At 23.0% G+C, this 23,250-nt stretch overlaps 1 protein-coding gene across 1 annotated transcript; it reads left to right on the top strand.

Moving 5' to 3' along the window:
- Window positions 1–8,551: 8,551 nt before the first annotated feature.
- On the top strand, window positions 8,552–10,254 carry OCT59_023037 (uncharacterized protein). The gene has a single exon (XM_025331186.2). It carries the CDS (start codon window positions 8,726–8,728, stop codon window positions 10,154–10,156), a length of 1,431 nt encoding a protein of 476 aa, XP_025172151.1. The 5' UTR covers window positions 8,552–8,725; the 3' UTR covers window positions 10,157–10,254.
- Window positions 10,255–23,250: the final 12,996 nt, after the last annotated feature.

The following is a 23,250-nucleotide window of genomic DNA, read 5'->3' as shown; positions in this document are numbered from 1 at the left end:
TAATTATTATTTTAAATTAATTTTATTTAGGCAATTCATTCAATTCATTAATATTTTTATTGGATTTTAGATCTGTTTAGACGAGAGTATCGACGGCAGCATGCTGTGCATGATCGACGTCGATATGAATATAGATTGCGAAGGGAAAGAAGAAGGTTGCGATCTAGGTCTCGATCAAGAAGTAGATCAAGAAGTAGAGATAGAAGACGAGATAGAAGTAGAGATAGAAGACGAGATAGAAGTAGAGATAGAAGAAGAGGTAGAAGCAGGTCCATACATAGAAGATAGAGATATTAAATTTTAATTTTTATTATATTTTTAATCGTATATTTTATTAGTTTAATATTAAATATTATAAAATAAATATTTACATACAAAAAATCATATTGTCTTTATTTTTATAAATTGTTTAAATGCTGAAACTCTAATTAAATCATATAGAAAGTATTGCCGAAACGCCGAAACAGTTTCGGCAAGTTACGGCAGTTTCGCAATTTTGATAGGTTTCGCAGTTTTGGCATTTCTTGATGATTTCGTGAAACTAGTTTTGGCAGTTTCGCATACGCCATTCTGCTGAAACCCTCTAGTTTCGGTAAGCAACCTTAGTTGCAACAAATAATAGCATGAACAACCTTCATCATAGTGATAAAAGTGCTCGCAGTCCTGAAAACAACAGCGTCATGTATCGGATTTCTGCCTGTGGATGTAATAGCCTTAATGAGAATTATATTCAATTGGATAATATCCTATTTGAAAAACAATTTTATGAATATATTGATATTCAGCCATATCTTCCAAATGATGTCGTAAAGCGATATCGATTTATAAAAGATTTGCAGCTCATGTTTCCAATAGGTGTATATAGGTTAGTATTTGCATATTAAATATAAACCATGTTTTTTCAATAAAATAATAATAAATAATTATTTTTAGATACCATCAAGGCAATTATTTAGGAACTATTAACTATGTATGGAGAATTCCGAAGATTGAGGTTTTTGATGATGAGCATGAAACTTTGAAAGCATGTATGCTGACTAGGATTCACGAAGAATTACCTCACTATTTTACACGGCAGATGCGAAAGAATGTGCTAAATAAGGCAATAATAATACAATAACGATTGATATTAAATTAATGATTTATATTTTTAATCATTATTATAATTTTTAGTATTCTTACATTAAAAAAGTTTCACTGGCAATATTATGAATGCTTTATTTTGATTTCACTGGTGATGCTTCTGTAACTTCAAATGCCATCTCTCGTGATGTAGAAGAGAGATTACGATTAATGCTAACTTTAGCAGATTCTAATATTATATTTGATTTGCGAACAAATAATGGATTTAATGGGACAAAATTTAATGTGTTTTGGAATGAGTTGGAAGCTTACTTTAATGAGCAGGTATAAAAGTTTGCACTTACTTTTTATAATTTATTTTTAATTATAAATTATTAACTTATTTATTCACTTTAAAGAATTTGCTTTCAGTAGATGAACGGCGTCATGAAACTGTTTTATATATGTTATTGGCTATATCTGTTTGTGATCTTCGTGAAATTATAATTGAAAGGCTGAGTATAATCCATAATAATACCCTTTCTTCTGATATTTACATTCCATCTGAAGAGTAGATCCGCCTTCAGTTTTGCCCTACAAATGCTACTACAACACGATCAATATATAATACTGGTCGATTTAATGTAAAATTTAAAGTGCAAAGTCAGTTGCTTCAGAAAAATAGTGATGATGCCCATTATTGTGCTGCACTTTTCCGATACCTTAGAGAATTCTGCATTCAATACCATCAATGGACTTGTTTAATATCTGCAGATGATAAACATAAAATTCCTATTGGAGAAGATGTTGCAGTTTCTACAGGAGTACGAAATCGGCGTTCTATGGTTGCTCAAGACAACATTTTGGCTGCTGCAGATCATGATTTCACTAAGCTTTCTTTAACACCATCTGTCACATTTTTTATTTCAATTCCTAATGATATTTCTGGATCATTTTATGATGGACAGGTGTTTGTATCTTACAAAGATACAATTTTTGAACCAAGCAGTGCTATTCGACACTTAGCTGAATTTTTAAATGCACTTAATATCCAGTTTGAACATCAAATATTTCCTCCAATCTTATGTCTTTATACTGATGGAGGTCCTGATCATCGGTGTACCTATGGTTCAGTGCAAATTGCTTTGATTTGTCTATTTTTCGTGGAAATTTTGATTTTCTTGTTGCAGTTCGTACAGCTCCTAATCATAGCTGGACAAATCCTGCAGAGAGAGTTATGAGTACATTAAATTTAGGTCTTCAAGGTGTTGCACTCAAGCGTGATCAAATGAGCTCTGAATCTGAAACTTTGTTTGATATGGTAAATACGTTAGATGACATACGGAAAAAAGCTCAAAAATATAGTGATTTAGAGTTTGAGTTAAAAGAAAGTATAGCAGGTGTTCAGAATTTATTAAAAAGTAGAACAGAACGACTTTTATTTAAAAGTAAAAAACTTAAGTGTCACACTCCAGCGACTGAAGAAGAAATTGCTGAATTGTTTGAGGTAAGATTTACTTACTTTTTTATTTATTTTTTTTTTGCTTTCATACAAATGTTTTTACTTTTTGTGCAGTTTATTTTCAATATAGATTCAACTTTGAAAATTAAAGAAACTACACAAGCACAAATACATAGTCATCCTGCATTAGTTGAGTTTATAAAAACTCATTGTCGTGTACGTGCCTATAGCTTCATCAACATTTTTTTTTGATGTTTAACTCTCATACTTTTATCTATTAATAATCTTTTTTAAGATAAAAAAATGTAACAATCCCGCCTGTTTATACTGTAAACCAATCCGCCTTCCATTAAATGAATTTCATAACTTGAGTTTTCTTCTGGATCCAATTCCTTCACAGGGTAATCAACTGTATTTTGTTTATTTAATATCAATTGGATAATAATGATTTTTTTAAAAATAAAATAAAATAAAATATAATTAGATAATACAGACCATTATGCAACTTTTCAAAATGTTTATGGAACTGAAACTACCGAAGAGTATAGGCCTACATACATGCAATCACAAGTAAATGCAGAGCCTATCCCAAAGTCTATTCTGGTTGTGGCAAAAATCCGTGGTTATATCAATTGTAAAGATTGTGGTAAACGTTGCTGTGTGTATAGTGATAAATCCTTGACTTGTAAGGAACAAGAAGATTATCAACAAGCAATGGATTTATATTCATATTCTTGCGGTGCACCAATTTTTCCTGACGATCATTATTTGAAAGAAGTAGTATTTGTGCGTACCCGAATCAGTTGTGACTCACCAATTGAAATACTGTATTATTCAAGCCGCAGATCAGGCAATTATATAATCTGTTATTACTGCGGAGAAAGAGAAGATTTGGTAACTTCTTCTCAGTCTTTGAAAGAACGTTTTAAGCAAATTTATCCTTTATGTGAAGGATGTCAGGAAAATGGAAAAGAATTTTATACTAAAGGAGAAATTAAAACTAATGGATGTGCTTCTAAACGTCGTAAGCATGGGTAAATGGTTTATAAATAAATATGTAAATATTGATTAGTTGTAATAAATATGGTATCAAAAATGGAAATGATCAATAGATTTATGAAATGGATTTTCGTTTATAAATAAAATTGTAAATTTTAATCATTTTTAAATATAAATTATATAAAAAATTTTTATATATATGTATTATTTTTATCCCCCCTCCTAATTGGTTAGCCTAAGTTATGTTAAACAAACAATTGAGTTGGTCCGGCCTTATTGCAATTATATATAAGTAATTATGATTTTAAAAAATATATAATTTGTTAATTTAAATTGTTTTTAACAAAATCAATTAGTGCAATTATGATTTTAAAAAATATATAATTTACTAATTTAATTTGTTTTTAATAAAATCAATTAATGCAATTATGATTTTTAAAAAATATAATTCATTAATTTAAATTGTTTTTAACAAAATCAATTAGTGCAATTATGATTTTAAAAAATATATAATTTACTAATTTAATTTGTTTTTAATAAAATCAATTAATGCAATTATGATTTTTAAAAAATATAATTCATTAATTTAAATTGTTTTTAACAAAATCAATTAGTGCAATTATGATTTTAAAAAATATATAATTTACTAATTTAATTTGTTTTTAACAAAATTAATTAATGCAATTATGATTTTTAAAAAATATAATTCATTAATTTAATTTGTTTTAACAAAATTAATTAGTGCAATTATGATTTAAAAAAATATAATTCATTAATTTAATTTGTTTTTAGCAAAATCAGTTTTCATTTTATCAGTGTATTTATGATTTTAAAAAATATATAATTCATTAATTTAATTTGTTTTTAACAAAATCAATTAATGCAATTATGATTTTAAAAGATATATAATTCACTAATTTAATTTGTTTTTAACAAAAACAATTAGTGCAATTATAATTTAAATTGTTAATTTAATTTGTTTTTAACAAAATCAATTAATGCAATTATGATTTATTCATTAATTTGACTGTTTTTACTTTATCATGCATTGCAATTATAATTAATTATGATTTTAGAAAATATATAATTTGTTAATTTAATTTGTTTTTAACAAAATCAATTAATGCAATTATGATTTTTAAAAAATATAATTAATTTGTTTTTAACAAAATCAATTAGTGCAATTATAATTTAAAAATATATAATTCATTAATTTGACTGTTTTTACTTTATCATTGCAATTAATGCAATTATAATTTTTAAAAAATATAATTCATTAATTTAATTTGTTTTTAACAAAATCAATTAGTGCAATTATGATTTTAAAAGATATATAATTCACTAATTTAATTTATTTTTAACAAAAACAATTAGTGCAATTATAATTTAATTTGTTAATTTAATTTGCTTTTAACAAAATCAATTAGTGCAATTATGATTTTAAAAAATATAATTCATTAATTTAATTTGTTTTTAACAAAATCAATTAGTGCAATTATGATTTAAAAAATATATAATTTATTAATTTAACTGTTTTTACTTTATCATTACAATTATATATAATTAATTATGATTTTAAAAAATATATAATTTGTTAATTTAAATTGTTTTTAACAAAATCAATTAGTGCAATTATAATTTTAAAAATATATAATTCACTAATTTAAATTGTTTTTAACAAAATCAATTAATGCAATTATGATTTTTAAAAAATATAATTCATTAATTTAAATTGTTTTAACAAAATAAATTAGTGCAATTATGATTTTAAAAAATATATAATTTGTTAATTTAAATTGTTTTTAACAAAATCAATTAGGTGCAATTATGATTTTAAAAATATATAATTCACTAATTTAATTTGTTTTTAATAAAATCAATTAATGCAATTATGATTTTAAAAAATATAATTCATTAATTTAAATTGTTTTTAACAAAATCAATTAGTGCAATTATGATTTAAAAATATATAATTCATTAATTTGATTTATTTTTAACAAAATCAGTGTTATCATTGCAATTATAATTTAAAGTTTTTACTTTATTAATACAATAATTTATTATATAATGTATTTAATTTATTTTTAACAAAATCAGGATATAATTAATTGCTATATCAATTCTTTTTTAAATATAAGGAATTTTTATGATTTTTTATCTTTTTTAATATTATATTAACTAAAAAGTAACCATTTTTTAATAGTACATAATATTAAAATTTTTTTTTTTTATTTATAAAATTAATTACTTTATTGTTTACATAAATATCAAAGAAATCATAAAAGATTCCATTTAAAGATTTATTATTATAAAGCTTTTTAAAGAATATTTCTTTTTGGATACCATAATCTTATCTGTTTATCATAAAAGTATATAATATTAAAAATTCGCTCAAATGACAAGAGAAAATCATTACCAAATAAAAAATAAACAAAAAATTTCGTTTTAATATTTCTTTTTTGTATTAATAAAAGAAATTAATATAATAGGTAGTTACACTTAAATAGTGTAATAATTATTTTAAACAATATCAAAAAAAAAGAAGAAATAGGATTATATTTAGGATTAGAAAAAGGTGTTGTAATTATTATTTAAAATTATTAAAATAAAGAAGTACGTTATTTAATAAAAAGTTAAATTTCAAATAAACAAAAAACCGTTTATAGATAAAATTTTCTTTTTTAATTACAAAATTACAAGGAGATAAAAAGGAAATCCTTTTTTTTTGAAATTTATATATGTAAATCAAATAAAAAGAGATTTATTATTATGTATATATATAATTGGTTCATAAAATATTATAAATTATAAATAAAAATGTGACATGTAGTAAAATATTTAAAAACTCGGTATTTATGGGGAAATTATGTAGATCCTTATTAAAAGGAAAAAAAAGAAGCAAGCGTGCGTGATAATCAATAATTATAATCAATCAATCAAGTAATATAATCAATCGCAAAAAAAAATAATCACATGCTTACATTAGTAATTTAAAATGAGCGGGCGGGTAGGTTTACGAAAAAGATAACCTAGAGTGTGGGTTACACATAAAGTTAATAATGAAGATATATTAAGAAGATAACAAAAGTAAAACTTGGATGTGATGTAGTAGTAACATCGATTATTCAATGCAGGGATAATACTCTATATCTTTTTTTACACAAAAGTTCTTGGTAATAATAATATTTTATAAAATAAATGGATTTTCATAATACATGAGCTTTTTTTCTTTTGATACGCTAAAGGGATAAAAAAAAAAATAAGGTAATGTAACACTTTCCTTTATTAGAATGAAAATCATTCATATTAATTAAAATTCTTTTTTGTAAGGATTCGGCTATAGGTTATTTCAGATTCACACAAATTTCGACTTTACATTCCACAATTAAGAATTTTAAAGTTTTAATAGAAGATTCCTTAAACATAATAGGTTGAAATAAAATTGCGCGCGAAGAAAGATAATTGTTATTTCTTGGAAACACGTATACGTATGACAACATTTGTGATTTAATAAAAGGTTAAATGAAAAAAAAAAATAAAATAAAATAATTTATAATCTTTAAAAGGATTTAATGTTGTTGTGTGTCATATGTAAATATAGAATTAGAATATGAATTCAGGAACTATTGTAAATATAATAATAATAATTAGATTGATTATGAAATTGTGAAATATCAACAGTTGATGGGCGTGGAATGTGGAATGTAAAAAGAAAAAGAAAATATAAAAAAAAAAAGAGACAAAATAATAATAGAAAGCTCCTACAAATATGACTAACATGTTTATCGGGCGGAATATTAAGCGGAATGAAGGGAAAGGGGTAATGACGATTGTGCAGGCTGCGCGTATTTTTAGCATGAATATCTTAAAAAAAAAATCCTGTTAGAAAAGCCAATATTGATTCTATTCTATTGTATAATCGATTAGATGAAACTATTAAAGACATTAAAAAAAACTTATGACATGGTTTGGTATCAAGGGGAATTATTTACTATTATAATAATATAAAACCTTCGCCCCATTTAATCATCATCCACTAATTTGTAACTCTCACATTTTTTTCACTGGTGGCTGTTTACACTTATTCCCATTTGGCCCCAATTCAATCAAACAAACAACAATCACAAAAAAAAAAAATGAAAATTTTTTTTTTTATTTTTTTCCTTTCAACTAAAAAAACTTTGTCTTTTACACTAAAAAAGTAATTAGCTAAAATCATCAAACAGGAATTTTTTTTTTTTTTATTAAAAACTATTTTAAAATTTATAAGGTTTTTTTGTTTACTTTTTACAGTCATAATATAAATATAATTATAATCTACATCATCGTATCATCGTAATCACTTGTATAATCAGTAAATTATTATATCATTATATAAAATAAGCTTTTATTTTTTTTTATTTTTTTTTATATGCACATGTTAGTATTTATAATAAGCCTCCGAGTATAATATATATACGGAAAAAGCAAATTTATTTATTTTATTTAATTACTATATAATAATTATAGTTTATTTAATAATAAATTATAACTTGTTCATTTTCAGTCATTTCATTCAAAAACAAATCTATCCCAAAAAAAGCTTTTATATACATTACTTTAAAAAAAAGTTTTATTTTATTTTTATTATATTTACTTATTTATTTTATATACATATATATAATAAATATATATGTATCTATTATACTTACTTACTTATATACATACATATATATGTACATATATATATATACACAAAAAAAATTTTTTTTTTATAATATAAATAATATACAATTTAACAATTGTTTTTTTTTATTAAATTGTACTTATATAATTATACTGAAGTCCGGATTTTTTTTTTTCTGTACCATCCCCACAATTATAAAATAAAATAATAGAATAAGAGATCACGAATTGAAAACAATTGAAAAAAAAATTTATAAACCGCCAAAATTTTCTTTTTAATTTTTCTTCTTCACATTTGACAAAAAAAAAAAAAAATTTTTTTTTCTTCATTTAGAAGAGACACGCGATTTATATATATATATATCAAAAAAATCTATATATATAAGAGCTTTATATTTTTTTCTGACATATAAAAATTTTAGCTAAAAAAATTTGTTTTCTTTTCATAATAAACTTTTTTTCTAATAATATCTATATCAATTTTTCTTTTTTTTCTTACAAAAAAAAACACGTAAAAAATCAAAAATTCTCGTAAAGATGTATTTAACTACTACTCTTGCTTCATTACCTGCCGCTACTACAAATTATTCTTCGCTTCAAACTATAAATTTACAAAGGAAACCTTTACCTCCTTTACCGATTTCACATCAAAGACAACAGGTACAACAAACTCAATATATACAACGAAGAGATCAACAACAACCTGAACATACTAGAGTAAAGTCGAACGTTCAATATTATTCTGAACAATCATCGTCAAATAATAATAATAATAATAATTATAATAATAATAATCATAATAACAAGATATCAAAAAATTCATCAATAATATCTCATGAGGTTTCATTACTGGAACAAGTTCCCGTTGAACGTGCTTCTGAATTCGCCGCTCATATGACTTGTTTCTTATGGTTTGGTGATTATTTGATGGATACTCATACCCCTACTTCAATAATAGCTCCTCCACCACCCCCAGGTGGGAATGGTCATAGGAGATATGCTGAATTTAAACCAAGGGACGCGTTTAAAAAGTTTTGTAAAGATGTAATTTCTGCTACTCAAGTTTCACATTCTGTGATTCTTTTATCTTTATTATATATTCATCGTATGAAGATAAATAATCCTACTATAAAAGGTCAAAATGGTTCGGAGTATAGAACTTTTACTGTTGCTCTTATGTTGGCAAATAAATTTTTGGATGATAATACTTATACCAACAAAACTTGGTCTGAAGTTACAAATATTCCTGTATCTGAAATTAATACTATGGAAATGGAATTTTTAAGTTCTTTGGATTATGAATTATATGTTTCTGAACGTCAATATTTTGAATGGGTGAAAAAGATGGATTCTTTTGTTGCTTTGGGTGATCATGATGAAAGTAATAATAATACTTCTGATTTAGTTATGAATGTTTCTCAACAAAATACTCAATATTCATCTCAACCATCTTACTTACCTCAACAACAACAATCATCATCACAACAACAACAACAGCAGCAACAATCAAGTCAACAATCAAATCAATCAAATCAACGTCAATTTTTAGTTCCTGTACAATCAATGTCAACTGGTTTCAAAAGATCTGCGGAACAAGCTTTTGTTGATGGTATGATGATATCTCCACCAAAGAGACCAAATGTATACCCTGTATATTCGAATGTTTCAAATTCACAACAACAATTAGTTGTTCAAACATCACAGGCTCAATATACTCAAATAGCATATCCAACTCCTCCACAAAGTACTGGAGCATCACAAGTTGCTTATTATAATCTTTCATCACAACAATCATCAAATTATGGAGTTCGTCCATCATATTCCGTTAGAACTACTACAAGTCAAACTCAATATACTTATCCAATTAGTAGTGTATATTACACTGCAAAGCGAAATCTTTTAAGTGCGAGATCAGGACCATCAGGATTCCCAATTAGTAGTTTGTCATTTCAAACTACTGTAGTATAAAAATTGGTATATAATCATCCAAAGGTTTAAATTTTTTTTTTTTTTTCAAAAATAATAATAAAAAAAAGAACTATTTGTAAAGGCGTTTATTTGATGGCGCAAAATATAATTTTTTTTTTCCAGCTTTTTCTTCTTTGTACAGTTTTTTTTTAGACATTTTTTTTTATACATTTTTTTCCCCCTTTTGCATTGTATTGTAATTTTAGCATGTTTCCCCCTTTCTTTAGTTTTTTTCTTTTTTTTTCTTTAAAACAAGCAACAAATTTCACATATACATATATATATATATATATACAACATAAATTTCAAAAAATTAGATAGTAATTTAGTTTGGCATAAAAAAAAAAAATATATTAAAAAAAATTGGCCAAATCAAAATTAAATCAAATTTTTCAGTATTTTTCGGCTTTAGATTTTTTTTTTTTTCCATCATTATCATCTCTCTAAGATTTTTTTACAAAAAAATTCCGTTTATCCTCTCAAAAAACCTAAAGCAAAAGAGAATTTTTAAGATTTAATAAATAATATCAAAAAATTTTTTATCAAAGAAAAAAAAATTATAAGTTTATTGTAAATTTGTTGTAAAATTTGTAAAATTTTTTTTAAAAAAAAAAATAAAGACGCGCGACGCGTTTTTTTTTTCATTAAAAAAATATATTTATTATCTAATAATTTTAAAATAACGAAGTGTTTAAAATGTGTAACAATCGGGTGTAACACGTGATTTATTGAATTTTTTTTTTTTTTTACAAAAAAGTGCAATCAAAGTGAACATCAAACTAAAAGATAGAAAAGTACGAACCATTATTATTTTAGGTTAGACGATTGAGATGGTTAGACAGGTTAGACAAGTTAGACAAGTTAGACAAGGTTAGAGACAAGGTTAGACAAGGTTTGACAAAAAAAAAAATCATAAATAATATATATATATATATATATATATGAAACTTTCAAAAAAAAATTCTTTTAAAGATAAAATTGGAAAATACGTAACATGTAAGATTATAAATTAAAATTTATTTATATATATCATCTATGAGTTAATCATAAAAAGATGATACACACACATAAACACCACACATTTAAACGCTGATGATACACACACAAAAAAAAACACACGAATATGTGAATATGTTGAATAATGCGTTACGTGTAAGTATCATATTGTTATTATTATTACTTATTAATAATATTTAATCAATTCCGTCAAATTCTATCAAAAAAGTTTCTTTATAATTTGATATAATTGATATAATTGTAGTAATAATCAATTTTCTGTATAATTGTATAAAAAATGAGATGATTTTTTTTTATTTAAATTTTTTTTTTGAAAGAAAAAAAAATCAGGTTTTTTTTTTTTTTTTTTTTTGACAAAGAAAAAAAAAACGCCCTACAAACTACAATATTTTATTTTTATTAAAAATAGATTTATTTTAAAAAATCCATTTATAGATCTTTTTTTTTTTTTTTTTGTTGTTGACACGTAAAATAAAACTTTAATGTTTGAAATCTCTAAAATCAAAAAAAAAAAAGTAATTTTTTTTATATTTCACGTGAAGATGTATAAAAATGTAAATGTGACGCAACATTTAATTGGCGTAGTAACATAAGTAACATATAGTAACATATAAACATTATAGTAACATAATAAACATTATAGTAACATAATAAACATATAGTAACATTAGTAACTACATAATTTACATAATTACAAAAAAAAAAAAAGCTTTTTTAGCTTTTTTTTAAACCGAAAATAATCACCTCGTGATACATTGAACCTAATTAGGGTTATCCTAAGAAAAAAAATGGCGGGCAGATGACGGTCGGTATCCTAAATTAACCGTTCAATAAAAAATAATAAATGATATAAATCGGAAAGGTCCATTCAAATGAATGGACTAATGAAAGAAGTTTTTAATTAGCCAAGAAGTACATGTTTATGACGTATAACCAATCATATAACTAAAATAATAACAACGCCTATTGAAATTTATTTATAATATTTATGATATCAAGTTTATTTTTTTTTTTAAACCAAGGAATTTTTTTATTTGGGGCTACTAATTAATATGACTAAAATGATGGATTTCTTTTTTTCTTTTAACCGTAAAATCCGTTAAAATCAAAAATAACAATCATATAATCAAATAATCAAAATAGTAAACAATTTACTCTTTTCTTATTTTCCCTTATGAAAATAAAAAGACTTTATTTAAAACAATACAAAGAAAACATAAAAAGCCTTCCTCCACAAAAAAAGATGTAAACATTAAAAAATAACGGATCAGATTTCAATCGAAAATGGGTTACAAATTAGACAACATTTTTCTATTTTTCCTATTGTTTTAAAGTTTCGGTCTACTTACCATTTTATTATTTTTCAAGTAATGCCTGATTTCCGCAGTAATATTTACGGTGCGGCTAAGCCATAAACACCGCACGGCACCAACCACTTGGTGTAAATGCAGCCGCTCTTTTGAACTTTTGAAAAAGTCATCTCTCTTCCAAAAAAGGATAGTGATACAAATATAAAATTAAAATTACAAAAAAAATAAAAACCGGTTTATCATTATGACTAGTCGGGAAGGTTTAATAAATATTTATATTGACATTTTAAGTATAATTTGCATGAGAATTATGAGAATTATTATTTTATTATTATTATTATTATTATTATTATTATTTTTTTTTTTTTTTTTTTAAAAAAAAAACCGGGATATAACCGAGTTATAACCGAGTCAAGATTTTGATATTTTGATATATTTATTTTTTTTTTATATATATATGTATGCAAATTATAAATAAAAACTCAATAAATTATAATTTTAAACTCATTTAACTCGTAAAAGTAAATTATTAAAGTAAAAACTTAATTATGGTAATAAATTTTCAAAAAATTATTATAAATTATATTTATTTGATTATACACAAATGGTAAATTGTCATATCAATTGTTTTTATCCATGCAAACACAAAAACCACATATTCTTTCTCTTCTTCTTAATCTTTATTTAAAATGAATTGGATGAAACAGGAATTAAAACAAGTTTACGCCGATTTTCCGAGGAAATCTATTTTATATATATATATATTATATATATATATATATATACATATAACAACACCATAAAACATCCACATAACACATACACACACATAACAACATACACACATATTTACATTTATATATATACGTAATTTATACATATATATGTTTATTTATATTTTTCCTGTAAAACATTTATGTAACCTATGACGGAGAAACATCATTTTCTTTTTTTAAGTGGCAAAGTTAAGTTTATCTTTTGGTATGACATTTTTCTTTTATTGGTAATAAATTGTAATATTAGTTTAATCCGGACTTTTCTTTTTTGTTTAATCTTTAATTCTTTATTATGCTGATTTATGTATTTAATTTTAATTGAAAAAAAAAAATTAAAATAAACCTAAACTAAAAAATCAAGGTTTCCGATATTTATTTATCAAAAAAAAAAAAAAAACTCGACTCGCAGAACATGTTAATAATAATAATAAAAATAATAATAATAACAACAAAAACAACAACAACAAAAATAACAACAATAATAATTATAATTATAATTATGATTATAATTTATAATTATAAATTTATAATTTAAAGATAATTGATAAGGAAAAAGATAAAGCGCGTTTCAAAACTTGAACCAAAAAAAGCGAAAAAAAAGAAAAAAAAAAAAAAATTTAAAAAAAAAGTTGATTGGAGGAAACTTTATCATACTATAATACTATACTTTTTATACTTTTACATACTTTTTACTACCTTTACATAATTTTACATACTTTATCATACTTTATCCTCATACTTCCCCATTGCAGTTGACCGTTGACAAGTCCTACTCTCTTACAATCTTTACTGCGTTAATTACTATCGTAAATGTAAATAATGTGATAAAATTATTTAATTATAGTAAAAAGCCTCCTGACTTTTTGGTTTATTAACTTGTTTATATTTGATATTAAAGGACATATTAAAATCAAAAAAAGGGAAAAGCATGACGTACTTGATGTCAACCTTGATGCATACTTTTTTTATCCCGAAACATAAACATTCCACGCGAATCACATATAACATCCTTATGTTGTGTGGCTGGCTTATCCTTCTTTGACGAAAAAACTGCGGGTACGCATATGTTAATCGCGCGAAAAAATGTACGCCAAGTGGCTTCTAATTACCGGTTTTTACAAGATCACTCCTTATCTTTGGGATCATAGAAAAAATGGAACGTGTAATATGTAATAAAAAAAAAATTGATTCGTAATATTCATAAACAACGAAAGTCATCAAACAATATTATCAATCAAACAACAACAACAACGAACTATTATTATTATTATTATTATTATTAATCATATCAATCATCATCAATCAACATCAAAGAAATCCGAAATCCCGAAACCCGAAACCGAAAATATTTTCTTTTAAAGTAAAATGAATGATAAAGTTTTTATATTTGTTTTTTTTTTTTTTGTTTAATCGGAAGAATCGCGAAAACGAATAAAGAAATTATTTTTACGCACATACACGCATCAAACACATACACATAAATACACACCAAATATATTATAATTTATATTATAATATACGCATAATATATAATTAATAAATGCTGCCCCTCTTCTCCTTTTTACACGCACGCTTTCGCGTCTATCTTTTTATGGCAATGATTCGTTGAGAATGTTTTTATCAAATAATAAAAAAGGAATAGAAATACTATAAATCTTAACTTTGGTAACAAAAAAGTCTTAGGTATATTTGTAGTATATTTGGAGTATATTTGTAGTATATTTGTAGTGGGTTATAGTATTTTACGGTATTTTACGGTATTATGCGGTATTTGCATCATTTTGAATAATTTGAATCATTTGAATCATTTAAATCATTTGAATCATTTGAATCATTTGCATCATTTGCATCATTTGCAACATTTGCATCATCCAAGGTTTGATGATCCCTTTGAGAAACTATTTTTGATCAGCAAATAATAAATTTCCTGCAAGATTATTGGAGAATGCTTATTTAATCTTATTTAATCTTATTTAATAAACTTACCATAATAATTATTTATTCCTTTCTCATTTTCAATTTTCTTGTTCTTTTGATTGACAAACGAATCAGAAAATTATTATCCGATGCCGCGATGCCGTCTTATTAAAGTATTCCCAATAATAAGCCAATAAGCTTTTTTTATTTTATTTTATTATTATTATATTATTATTATTATTATTATTTTTTTTTTTTCTTTTTTCTTTTTTTTTGCATCTCTCACACATACACAATCACACAAACAACTAATACGTATTATTATTATTATTATTATTTATTTTTAGTATTATTATTATATAAATTTTTTTTTTTTTGAATTTTGTGAGTCAATGATGCATAATCTGTTGAATTTTTCTTTATTTTTTTTCTTTTTTTTTTCTTTGTGGGACGATCTCTTTTCAAGAAATATGGCGTTATCATACATCTCTCTCGCTTTTTTTGTTAACATGTGTTGCGCGCTTTCATTCTAGATTTTCCACCAAAAAAAAAAATTGTAATAATTAATTTTAATTAATTATTATTAATATAATTTTAGTTCATAATAAATTCAAGGGCGTTCGTTATATTACTTTAGTATTACAAGGGAATTTAAAATCATTAAAGGTTAAGAGGAAAAAAAAATTTTTTTTTATTTTTTTTTAAATTAATGAATTATAGTAATTGTTTATTTGTCTGCAAGAATCACAAGCTTTTTGTTATTTTCTTTTAAACGAATTACCCATACACAGTGTACAAACAAGTTACTCTCGGTAAGACAATTTAACTTCCCCCACTCCTTAGTCCTTTCATGGCCCCAAAACAAATAACCCCGCGGTCCTATCATCCGCCACATTAACACTCAATACTTCAAAATACTTCAACAGCACGAGGTAATGCCACGAGACTAGCTTTAAAACTTGGGCTAATTAAAAAGATTGGATATATTTACGAAAAAGATAAGTTCATAAAAAGATACTATTGTTTTATAAACTTATTGTTGTTATTTAAAATATGTATCTCCTTAACTGTTCCATTTCCATTCTAAAATAATTTTAAATGGATATCTTTGATAAAAAAAGATTTTTTTTTTTTTTTTTCCCTCCCTTTTCTTTTTTCCCCGTTCTTTATCTTGTTTCTCAATAGTTTTTTTTGTTTATTTATTTTTAATTTTTAAAAAAGTTAAAAAAAAAAAAAAAAATATTCCAAAAATATCAAACTGAAAAGCCTCTTAACCAAAACAAGTAAAACTGGGAAATTTTTGAACATAATTTCCATTAATATTTTCATAGAATAACATGGACAAATTCCATTAACAACAACATAAACGCACGCATAAACAATAAACACCGAATGATGAAGTTTCCATTGCCGAATAATGATCTTTAAAAATTACCGAATTAGGTAGTTATCTTTGTTTGATTGTCCATCAAAATGAAAAAAGTATGCGACATTCAAATATGGTAAATTGTCAAGATAAATAACAGGTTTTTCAAACCCCCTTGTTCAGGAAATAATATTATTTGATTACGTATATCGTAAGATTGATTACCTTTACAACTACGAAAATTCTTTGTAATCCCGTTCGTTAATTCCGGTCATTTTTCTACATATATAAGAATGATCATCATACCTCCGGTATTTGTATTATTACTTCTGTCCCACATTCGGAATTCTCTTTTATTTATTTATTCTAAAAGAGGCAATTTTAACAACAAGTCTAATATATTATAATAATCAAGTTTAATGACAAGTAATTTTTTTTTTTATATAATAAAAAATAATAAAAAAATAATAAAAAATAAATATATTATTAATTATACATACATACATCATGCACGCACATTACATTATTACGCTTCACCACATTTTTTTTTTTAAAAAAAAAAAAACTATTATGAAACGAAACGAACATCGTATCATATTTTAAACTAAACCTTCTTTTTTTTTCTTTTTTTTTTTTAAAAAAAAAACTTTAATGAAATTGATGAACTTGATTGTTGACTTGTTAATATTAAATCAATGATGATAAAAAAAAAAAATGATATCTTGATAAATGGTTAGACAAAAAAAATCACATACATATCATACATATTTCAACATATTGTACCCAACACCAAACATATAATGTACATAATATAAAAAAAAAACTTGTTCTACAAATCAAATCATCATTCATCTTTTTTTTTCAAATAAAAAAAAATTTTGGCATTACAAATAAATATTCGGTATTTACCGGAATTACTTGATTTATTATCAATTTATCATAATTGAAAAAAAAAAATATGCTTTTAACTAATAATAATTATTATTTATTTGATTGAATGGCGCTCCAAAATTAGGTTACTTTTTGACAACCTATAATAAGCATCCAAAAACTTCTGTTTCATATGAATGAAATCCTTTTGGATTGTACGTATATATGTTGTTGTGTCCATTTTTTTTTTTATAATAAATAATATTTATAATTAGATTAATTTTAGATTTGATTATGATAAAAAAAAAAGCCGGATTTATTCTTTGTGTTATCATCATAATCATCGTATTTTTTTTTTTAAACTGTGTAATCTTATAATCTTGGCAATAATAATAAAAAAAAAAATTTTAATTCTTTAACCTTAAAAAAATATATTTTTTTTTATCAAAAGGCTTATGATTTGATGTAATATTTTTTTTAAACTAAAAAAAAAAAATAAATCATCTAAAAAAGATTTCATTTTACATAAAAAGAAAAAATTTCGCACGAGATGTCTTGTTGATGACTTGTTGATGATTGTCCCAAATTTTTTTTTTTTTATAATATAATATATAATATAAATGTAACATAAAAAAAAAAAAATATAAAAATTTTTTTTTCGGGGGGAAAATTTTTGATGATGTTTGTTATTGTTACAAATACTTTTTTTTTTCTTCTTCTTGTTATTGACATATACAATTTACATATACATAACATAATAACATCATCATAATCATGAAAAAAAAAAAAAGACCAATTTTATTTCCATTTTGTTTTTTTTTTACAAGGGAAAAAAAAAAAGATTTTTTTTTCATTTTTGGTTATTATCGCACATGTCCGTCCCATTTGATTCGTTAAAAAGGGAGTAAAAAAATAAATAATTTTAATTAATTATCTTTTTTGATTGATTGAATGAATGGCTTTTTACTGCTGAAAATTTCCTCATTATTAATAATAATATAACAATAAATAATAAAATAATAATAATATTAGATAGAATATAACACTTTTAACTAATTTAAAAAAAAAAATCGGGTAAATCGGGGCTGCGACTAATAAGACTAATAAACAATAATAAAAAAAGAATTTTTTTTTTTTCAATAATGTCTAAAATGGCGTTCCGATTACTAAACTATAATTTTAGTTAAAACAAAAAAAAAAAAAGAATGAAAGAATGAAAAAAGATGTCTTTCTTAAATAAACACGTTATTTTCCAGAAATGGTAATAGGACGATGTGGAGAAACTATATTACCTTTTTATTTATTATATGTTATTTATTATTTTTTTTTTATTTATTATTTTTTTTTTTACTTTTTTTTATAGAAAGGATTCGTAATATAAAAAAAATTTGGTTTATCTTTTTGGTAACACTATAAACTATAATAATAAAATCTTTTTTGAAAATGGATGTGTGAGAAAATAAAAATTTATCATTAAAAAAATAATTTCAAACACGGAACGTGACTCCGCATTATAATAATAATAATAATTATTATTTTCAGAAAGGTTCTTCTCTAAAAGGGCTGAAACTAATTGAAACTATTGAAACTAATTGAAAATTTTGAAACTATATTAAAAAAAAAAAAATGTTCATTGTAAAAATATTTTTGAATGACGATTCTTTTGTATTGAATGTAAAATAAAAAAGATAATATAAAAGATAATATAAAAAAAATAATTTTTTTTGTTGTTACAAAAAAAGAATTTTGGAAAAAATTTAGAAGGTTTTTTTTTTTTTGTGTACTTACTTCTTAAAATTGATTGATTGATTGACAAGACCAAAGAAGTAAGAAAAAAGAGAAAGAAAAAAAAAAGAGAAAGAAAGAAAGAAAAGAAAGAAATTTTTTTTTTTAATTATTTTAATTTATTTTTAATTTATTTCTTTTAAATTGACTTTTTGTGAAGCAAAAAGTATCATACAGCCAACTGGCATAATTAATATAAGATAAGCCGAACTAATTTAGAAAGATTTCTTTCTTAGAAAATAATCCGTTTTTTTTTTTAAAGTTTTATTTTTCGGGCAAAAAAAATTCTCGGCTTTTTTTTTTACTGCGGTATTAAAGGGCATAAAGGTAAACCTTAAAAAAGAAATTATCGGACATGGAACCGACTCAGGAACCAAAACGCAACGCGGTGTTACATATTTCGAAATCGAAAATAAACAGTTGTATTACATAACTAATCTTACATAATTAAAAAAGGATATTAAATTAACTGATCAATTTAATTGGATTTTTAATTACAATAATATCATGTGATACGTATTGTGGTGTTGTGCATTTCTTTAGGTATCAAGGCAAATTCTTAGCATACTATTACAGTACTATTACAGTATCATTAATCAAGTAGTACTACTTTAACAAATGATTTTTCTGCGCAGAAATTTTTATAAAAAAGGACATATTTGGACATATTAACAACAAGTTTTTTTATATACGTATTTAAGTTTCAGGGACCCATTGAAAGGCTTATGCTTTTTTTTTATTCCATAATTGGTTAGTATTTTAAGCATGATACCAGGATTCCAGGAAATTGTGTCCTTTTGTAAAAATAAAGTTTTTCCTTCCGAAGAAATTTATATTGTTGGGTTATATATTTTATGTATGTAAATTATGTACATTTCCGCCTTTTAAACTATTAATATTGCGTATCACACTTGTCTTATTTGACAAAATTTTATGCATATCCTTATTATCTCTTATGATATTCTTCGTTATATTAACAGTTTAATTTTCTTTTTTATCAGGAAATCAAAAAAAAAATTTTTTTTTTATTTTTTTTTTTGGATGCATAGATGCACGTCAAAGAAACCGAACTCCTTTTACAATGTTGAAATGATTTCATATTATTGTTCCTTACAACATTTTCGTTCATTTAAAGTAAATATTAGATAATTTTATTTTATTTTATGCAATATATGCAATATGCCGTTTTTTTTTTTTATGCAAAACCATAAAAAAAATGTGATCAAAATGTTATTGTTGTAAAGTGAGAGTAGTGTGAGAAATATTTGAAATATTGATAATAAAATAAGTAATTATTGGTTATTATCCTTTGAAAAAAAAGAGATTACTTTGCATTTATGTTTACTTTGTTTGATATCGTTTTTTTTTTTTTCAAGATGATGAAATTGATGAAAAAAATTCAAAAGAAAAAAAAAATCAAAAAGGTATGGATCCTTTGAAAAAAATTTTTTTTTTTTAAAAAAAATAAAAAAATAAAGCATTGTTTATTGTTGTTATTTGTTTTTCCTTTTAATCGTCAATATCGTCAATATCGTCAATAATAATAAAAAAAAATCATTTTGTGGGGAAAATATATTTCTCCGGATTAAAAAAGATTAAAAAAGATTGATCGAAATTTACTAATTTTTATAATTAATAAATAATAATAATAATAATAATGATAACTGATAATAATATTTCGTAATAATGATAATAATTATAATAATAATTTTACCGTAATAATTAAATAATTATAATACCGTAATAATTATAATAATAAATACTTGTATAATAATAATAATAATAATACTTTTTTTTAAAAAAAATAATTCTTGAAATAATAATAATGATTTTATTGATTTTATTTTAATAACCTGTTAAATCGAGGGGTTGGGGAAAAAAAGGATAAAAAAAAAATTTTTTTTTTTCTAAAATAATCAATAATCAATTACGAAGTTTAAAAAAATTAAGGTTTTTTTTTTGATAAAATATATAATAGGTATTATAGTTATAATATGAAAAAAAAATATAATCATTTTATTATTCTTTTTAAAAAATAAATAAATAAATAAATAAAATCCAATTCCAACAATGTAAAAAGTAAAATCATATTATCTCATTTATTAACAATTAACATTGTAATAGTTAAAACCATAAAAGAAAATTATATATACTAATTTGTCATTTTACATTCATTTTACATTTTATTCAAAAAGCAACAATAAAAAAAAAATATTCATGTAACATGATTAAAAAAAATAAGATTTACTATCAAAAAAATATAATATAAACAAAAAAAAAAATATTCTTTTTGTGGGGAAAAAAAAAGATTACGCAGTATGATGTTTTAGTAAGTTGGCTAGTCTGTTTTTTTTTGTGATATACAAAAGTACAAACCTTAAAAAAAAAAATAATTTCACATTAAATGTGTTATTATTGTCAGTTTGAATATTGTTAAAATAAATAATATTAGAAATCTCTTTTTTATAAAATTAAAATAACTTGTTTTAAAACGCGATTTTTTATTTATAATATTAAAATAAATGATTACTAATTGAAAAAAGAAAACGCGACAAGAAAAGATTTTAATTGCTTAATTTAGAAAAAGGTTCTTAATTTGATCATATTCAAAAAAAAAAAAATTTTTTTTTTCTTACATTTTATATCATTGAATTTATACTATAATTAAAAAAAACGCCCATTTTCATTTTTCTAAAAAAGCCCCACCCCTTTTTTATTTTGAAAACTTTGACATGTAGACATGTAATGTAATTAGTCTTAATTAGTCCATTTTAGGAACCCGAGATTATGCTTTGTTAATGAAACGAAAAAAAAAAAGCTGACTTAATCCATGTTTCGCTTTTTTCAAACCTAAAATAAGGTAAACAGCATTTAAATCCGATTCATCAAATAAATGACCACATATATTATTACATTTATTACATTTATTTACATATAATTACTATATATTACATATATTTTTTATTTAATAATAATTACGTTACATAAAAAGTACGAAACAAGCCATCTTTTTTTTTAAAACGCAACGCATTCATTTAAAATTTATTGTTTATGTCATAAAATTCTTTTTTTCGCCCCAACGCGTTAAACATATAACAAAACTTTAAAAAAAAAATAAAAATATTTTCATTCTTACAAAAAAAAGTAAATTAAAATTTATTTCAAGTATTAATTCAAGTATTTTCAAATATATATATATATATTTTAATTTATATATATGTCGGTAATTATATTATTATATGTCGGTAATTATATTATTATATGTCGGTATAATAATTAAAATATGTCGGTAAAAAATCATTTAATTCCTTAATAATTTTTAATGATTTCTTTTTTGGAAACTAATAAAATTAGAGGTGGGTTTTTTTTTCTTTTTATATAAACTTTTATGTATTGATTGATTAATTTTATTGATATTGATCACACGACTTCTTTCTTTTTTCTTTCTTTCTTTTTTTCTTTTTTTCTTTTTCTTTGAATGTTTTTTTGGGATTTACTTTGAAAATTCTTAAAATGGAAATTGAATTAGGAAAAAAATGGGTTTAATGATCTCATAAATCATGAGCTTTTAATTTAAAAAATTAAATATGTTTAGGTTTAAAACATGACATTAATAAAATTTAAAAATAAAAATTTCTTTCTAATCATAATTTCCGAAAATGTATTTACAGTTTTTCTTTTCTTAAAAGGATAAAAATGGATTTCTCCATGTGTGATAATTGATTCTTCTTATTGGATAAAAAAGATTTCTTATCTTTTTTTTTTTATCTTTTTTTATCTTTTTTTATCTTTTTTATCTTTTTTAACTTTTTAAACAAAAACAAGTTTTACTGCAACCCCTACCCGAAATTTTCCGATTTTCTTTCGCGATTCTATTTTTTACAAATCGTGAAATAAAAATAAATCGAACGCTATTAACCTCCTTATAAGGATTTCATTCATTCAGCCCCAGATTACTTGATTAAACATGGGCTAGGTAATACGTGATTTATTACTAATCCTTTTTATGTACAAATTTCGTAAAGCTCAAAAAGAATCACGCTTAAAAAAGAA

This window comes from Rhizophagus irregularis, chromosome 32 (genome assembly GCF_026210795.1).
Source record: "Rhizophagus irregularis chromosome 32, complete sequence".
Classification (NCBI taxonomy): domain Eukaryota; kingdom Fungi; phylum Glomeromycota; class Glomeromycetes; order Glomerales; family Glomeraceae; genus Rhizophagus; species Rhizophagus irregularis.
Note: the sequence above shows the minus strand (reverse complement) of the source record. Positions and strands in the feature narration are given on the sequence as shown.

What these genes read in the sequence shown, in the direction of transcription:
- OCT59_023037 (XM_025331186.2), top strand. Translation starts at nt 8,726, where the DNA reads ATGTATTTAACTACTACTCTTGCTTCATTACCTGCCGCTACTACAAAT.